This window comes from Venturia canescens, chromosome 3 (genome assembly GCF_019457755.1).
Source record: "Venturia canescens isolate UGA chromosome 3, ASM1945775v1, whole genome shotgun sequence".
Taxonomy (NCBI): domain Eukaryota; kingdom Metazoa; phylum Arthropoda; class Insecta; order Hymenoptera; family Ichneumonidae; genus Venturia; species Venturia canescens.
Window position 1 is genome coordinate 21,734,411 of NC_057423.1, and position 6,721 is coordinate 21,741,131.

The 6,721-nt window shown below is 40.5% G+C and overlaps 1 protein-coding gene across 1 annotated transcript; it reads right to left on the bottom strand.

Moving 5' to 3' along the window:
* Positions 1–828: 828 nt before the first annotated feature.
* On the bottom strand, positions 829–6,249 carry LOC122408481 (uncharacterized). Its single transcript, XM_043415274.1, has one exon. The coding sequence runs from the start codon at positions 6,247–6,249 to the stop codon at positions 829–831; it is 5,421 nt and encodes a 1,806-aa protein (XP_043271209.1).
* Between the last annotated feature and the right edge of the window lie 472 nt (positions 6,250–6,721).

Genomic DNA, 6,721 nt, shown 5'->3' on the forward strand with positions numbered 1-6,721 from the left:
AATTTTTTTAATATCCTTTAATTGTTGTGCCTAGTGTATTCTTTAAAAAATGTATAATTTCGGGAAAATTACATATTTTTAATGTACTAACGATTTCCGTTTGAGCTCCGAGGGAAAAAAATCGCTTTTTTTTAAGTATCCTAATGCACAAACATTTATAAAGTAAGCTTGATTTTTTTCAATTATAATAAAAGAAACTCCCATTATATTGTCATCATTTTTCGTAAAAAATTCAATGTAATTGATTCTATATCACAAAATAATTTTCTACCAAGTGTTTGACAGAGGTACATTGTTTTTGAAAATTGGCGATCATATTTATGTATTTGCGGACCAGCTCGCGTTTATTTGCGAGATTCGATTTATATCACTCACACTTTTTGTCCCCTTGTCCTTGTTCAATGTCAATCACAGTCCCCTGTCCACTGATCATTCAAAAACAGCTATAATATTAATAGTTATCTTTTTGATCGATCAAATATATCAAGTTTAGTGTACGTTTTTTAGTATAATACTGAGTTTGTTATAACATCCGATATGCGAAAAAAACATCGCGTCAGTAGATTCTATGACATTTAGTTTTCTCGTTTATAGAAGCAACCTTAAGCAAACAGTACAATATCGAAATTGATGAAATTATCATTTTGTCAAGTGATGATGGCTTTAGCATCTCCTGTGTGAGTATACGGTTACGATGTGATTAGCAATCTTTAATTCCTGATAAATATTTGAAAGATAAAGTATCTTCACTCAAAATGTATGAAAACGCACATTCAAGATCAATCTCGTATATTTGTTGAACTACAGTGAAGAATATAGTTGGATACATCATTGTTTATCGCAGAATGGTGGACATTTGCTTCTAGTATCTTCGTAGAAATGTAGATTGAGAACATTAACGGCGTTGAGTGTATAAACAGTGGGTACTTTATAGTTGCAGTTGGTCACAAAGTGCCAGGCGAGTCTCTCGACACTCTGGCATTTAACGACGCATGCGACCCCATCATGAGATTGACGGCCCAAGTCATTACGAGCCAAAGGATCGAACAGATAAAACTTTCCATAATGTTGCATAACAGCGACCGCGATATTGGGAGTGTGCAGAATACCCGAACAATTGTTGCGGAAAAATAGTGTTAGAGTTTGAAGGAGGTCGTAAACATGAAGGATTCCAGCGGCTGTATGTCGATGGATATGAATGTTAGCACGAAAATCAGCGACTACAAAGACAGTTAGTAGCTCAATGGGAGAGAGATTTCGAGCTCCCGGACGAACAACTTTGATCGTGTCCGCGTGGAGAAGATCACCGTATTTAAGAATAGCATCAACCAGCTCAGATGTCCAAGTCGATGGAACATGCAAAACAGCAACGACTATCGCAACGGCAGCAATTGCGGTACTCTGAAGTCCACGACTTTTTATGTCAAATGTGCGATCACTCATGTGCAAACTACCGCGTAGAACTGCAACGTCGGCGTCAATTATTTTGTATTCTGTTAGAACTTCGACGTTCAGGATTGAAGTATTTATGGTGGAGGTGACTGGAATTGATGGTATGTTACACTCGAGAACCGGTCGGAATCCAGCGGGACATGGTAACGGCTCGAGGAGATTTCGCCTTACAATCACTCGGTTTATATGGTAGTGACTGTATTTCTCATTATCGTCGATATTAGCGAATATCAGATTGTACAGCGGTTCCAAGCAAGCGAACCACATAACACACGATGTACCGTTATCATCCCGTAACCCGTGATCTCCGCAGGAACGTGGATCAAACATAAAGTAGATACCATGCTCCTTCCAAATAGCCGCCATGTAACGACCTGTTACAATAACACCAGCGCGATTTTTTTCTAAAAACTTCGGTAATGCCTCTTCGAGATATATCGGCGGCGATGGAGGGGCTGGTATTCTCTTGATTTTACCCTTTTTAGCTTTCTTCGGCTTGGGTGTTCTCTTTTTTTTCGCCTTCCCCTTACCCTTAACTTCTGGTTCTGGTGGAGGCACGGCAACCGGGCCCGAAACTGTTGATTCTTCTACGTCAGCTGTCATTACATTGAGACCTAAGTGAAAAACTCTGACGATGTCGGTCGGTTTTAATCTATCTTTCATAGGCGACGTTTTTTCTGTTTCACAGTGTAGATTTGTGCCGATTGTGAGTATTTCGTCCAATGTTTTCTTGGTCCATGTCACTGGATCCTTGACAACTGACATTGCCACCGCTACAACGCAGTTAGCTGCTGTTTGCCTATTGCGAATTTTTTCCGGAAATATATGGGCCCCTTGATGGGTTTCACCACGCAAAATGGCACGGGCTTCACCTTCAAGTCCATATAGTTTGTGATAGGCGTTTAACGGAGGTAAATTGGATGGGCGTATAGCTGGGCTCGGGTCGGACTTCCAGGACGGACTTTGGTACGAATCAGCTACGTCGATCATTGTTATTATGTAATCACCATCGGGACCCATTAACTCTTGTAGGTGCCGTCCCAAAATATTCACATCTGCGTAACGGTTGATGCGCACTCGACCCTGAATGACACCACCAACAGTTAATGTTTCAAATGGTATTACGGAGAAATGAAAATTGTTCTGTTTCCATATTGCAATGTTCAAATCATTGAAGAATGTAACGGCTCCAGAATTGTAACGTTGGAAAAATTTGTCAAGACCTGTACGTATATCTTGAACCTTTGGCGGTATTCCGGTTATATACCCGGCCTCAACGCTATCCTCCATAGTCAAATCAATTCTACGGTTCGAAAGAAAAAATTCTCTGGTCATTTCGTTAATATTTGGTATGAATGTGTAACCCAAACGCTTCAGACATTGGGTGTGGAATTTGTCACCAGTGATCACGACTTCATCGAGCACTTCGCTGCTCCACTGACGCGGCTCGTATGCTTTAGAAAAAATGACTGCCATTATAGATATTGCCGCTGTTTGCTTATTCCAATTGCTCCGATCGAACCTCTCATCATCCAGAGCTATAGTTCCCTCAAGCTCCCATATACCCTCAATTTTTTTCGGAAAATTGTGCCACAGATCTTCGCTTGACGTAGTTTTCTTTGGGCGCTCATTTTCCTTTACGCGACTCTTAAAATCATGTGCAAGTGTTACTGAGTCAATTATGAAATTGCCATCGGTTTTTGCGACGGATAATTGAAGACTGGAAGCGAGCGCAGGAATCCCAGTAAACCATAAGACCGTTGCTGTGCCATCTTTTTCTTTCGGGGATCCAGTAGTGTCGCGACCTCTAGGGTCCATCGTGAAAAATACATCACCCTCTTTCCAAATTGGTAACATCGTTTTGTCTTGACGAAATATTCCCATAGAATTTTCGGCGAAAAAGTTCTCCAAATTTGTCGTGAGCTCTGACATTTCTGCCATTACCAAAGCCTCATCGATATTCACCGTTATCTGATTTACACCTATATCGAATGTTTCGCCAATTTCGATCGGTAGAAGGTAATCCCTAGCTGTAGCTCCTTCTTCTTCTTGCTCCTCTTCTGGCTCGGGTATGTTTCCAGAATACTGCTGTGCCACTCGATCTCCTATTTTCAGAATATCATCCACGACTTCTCTATGCCAAAGATGAGGATCATAGAGTTTCTTCATTGCCAATGCGACTAAACCATTGGCAGCTTGCTGTTTGTCTCGTGTTTGATGTTTGAACATTATCTCATTGTTTTGATCGAAACTGCCGTTCAAGCAAGCACTGTTTTCATCGATCTCCATGTAATTATTCAAGTTGGGCTTTACAGGTGTAGCTTTATCGATGTCAATCTCTTCATCAGTCATTGGCTCACTGGTTGCGGTAACTTTGAAATCGTGGATGACAAACTCATCGTTGTTTGTGTCATTCGGATCGATACTAGTCTCGATGAGTCGAGCCAATTCCGCAAGATCGATTGCTCGGACAACAGAGGCCACCGATTCCTCGTCAGTTCGGGAAGATCTCCGGGCCAGTTTGTCTCTCGGATTAGCGTCGTATAAATAATAAAAAATTGCTTTCGTTTTGTCTTTATGTTCATACTCAGACTTCCATACGGCAACCGACAAATTCTTTGCTTCAACTATACCATATTGATGGGTTTCAAAGAAACGGGTTAGCCCTCGACACAAGTTTGGCATCTTACTGTCATCGCTCGCGATGAGATTACCAACAATCGAAGATTGTTGTAACTCGATTTTAACCTTACGTTTTTTTACGTAGAGAGTTCTCTTGACATCGCCCACTCGTAAAATTTGATTTCCTTCGCCCTCTAGTGGTACAGACCAACGGTAATACTCGTCACCATCTTTAACAGCCTGATCGACCGTGTCCTTGGTCCATTTTTCTGGCAACGTTTCAGTTGCGTTTACCAGAGCAACGATCGGCATCGCGATACCTTGAACGCCTCGACTTGCAGGTTCAAATCTGTCGTCTTGATTAGAAATACCACCACGCAATATCCAAGTCTTACCGATTTCACCCGGCTGAAATTCATTCCACACTCTCATGCCTGGTAAATCGTCGGTCACTATTATACCCCGAAGTGTAAATCGATCGTTCTTCTTAGCGGGGTCAACGTTATTCAGAAAAACGGCAACTAAAGAATCGATGTCGGAAAAGCGTATAACACAACACTTTCCTTTGACCTTTTTGTCTACTACCGAAGAATCGCCTTTTTTAGAAGTTTTCGCTGATTTGCCTTTTTCCACAATGATACGCGTACCCGTCGCATCGCATTGACGCGGATCAAAGATATAATAGTAATCATCCTGTGTCCAAACGGCAAGAGCCATTGAACTGCACTCGATTATTCCGTCTTTATTAACGAGAAAAAATTCTTCCAAGGCCTCTTTTAGACTTAGCACAGAAGGAATCTTGGAACTTATTGTTCCAATGATAGTAAGCAGATCGACGTCGATCAACATTCTCTTGTTATCGATCTTTATTGTAGTGTCATCAAAGTCGGCAGCTGTCATTGTTTTCATGCTAGGTTTATCCGTTTTCACTTGAGCATACAAAATATCACCTTGGGCTAATATTTCATCAAGTTTTGGTCGTAACCATGTTTTCACCGGATGAACTTGTTTCATAGCCATAGCAGAAATACAGTTCGCCACATTCTGGGCTCCCTTGCCCTTGTATATGTCACTCGATTCATGTGTCCAGCCATGCAGGATGGCCATTTTATCGGACAATACCTTGAAAGTTGACGGAATGTTCACTTCCATGTCATAATAAGGATAGCCGGTGTCGAGAGATTTAAAATCAACCAAAGGCTCAGTAGCTAGACGTTCATCGATTTTGTAATTCGAAATTGTTACTTTCACCGGTTCTTTTTGTATAACTCCTGATGTTATCGTCGAAGATTTTTGCTGTTTTGGAGTAGGACGAGTGCACTCCAAGTTGTTATTATCATCGACGTCTTCTGAGTTGAGGGTACGCAGAATATTCTTATCCACGACCAGCTGATCTTCGCTTTCGAAAGCTCCTCGATCAATGAGGGCCACGTGTAGTACGTTCACTTTGTCAATACAATATCTCGAATCGTATCGATGATCGAGACCCTTTAGAAACAATTCCGTCATTTTGTTGATGTTCTTGAATCTTATAACGCACGCGGTACCTTGTTTGCTCTTAGCACCATCTTTATCACAGGGTGAAGGATCGTAGTACATATATCCGGCCTTTGGGTGATTCCAAACTGCTACCGAAGTTCCTTGCGTTGTCACTACTCCTGAATCGTTCAGTTTGAAAAAACGACCAAGACCTTCTGCAAAATCTGGACAGCCAGTGCTCGCGCTGTAGAGACTTCCGTGGACAATGCCCTCCTCAACGCATATTAGACACTTATAATCATCTATGTAAAATTCTGGATAAATGAGATTCGTTGTCAAATAAACGCCAGGAGCTACATGGTTCTTGGTTATGCTTCTACGGAATAACTTGTCACCGTATTCCAAAATTTGATCGACATAATCTTTCGTCCAATCTTTAGGCTCGAATAAACGTCCGAAAACTATTGCGACTACGGAACACGAAGTGGCTTGATAACCCCGACTACGTTGCTTAAAATGCATGTCGTTCATAGCATACGAACCTCGTAGAATTGCCGAGTATTTAGTTAATACATTAAATCGATACCATCGACTTGGCTGTTCTGTACGATTATTTATTTTTTTGATCAATGAATTATTTTCATCGGGACCAACCGTGTCTTCAAAATCTCCATTGTTTCCTACTGCATCACTCATTTTTTCACTTTTCTTCAGGAAATTACCGAATTAGTAACCGTTTAAATGCCACGAATAACGTTCACAAACATCAAACACGAATACAGTCATATAAGGTATGCCATAAGCTATGTGTAATTGATTAGCTTTAGAAGTCCATAATATTGACAAGGAAAGGTATCCCCCTAGCTGTATATGTAAACAAGAATTTTCCTACAAACGATTTTGCCGAAGGAGGAGGTTATATCGGTTCTACATTGACTAATTTAATGATCTATCAATCTACCAAAATAAGACATAATTATATACATACATATGATAATCGGAATGCTTTTTTTTTATTTACTCAGTAAAAACAATTACGCAACTAACTTCATTGAAGTAAGATTTTATTCAAAACACAAATGTACGATGATTTATAAGAAGTTGTTCGATCTATTCTCTCGAAATTTGCTTCAAATGAGCAATTCATTACTAAAGGTCATAAAAAAAC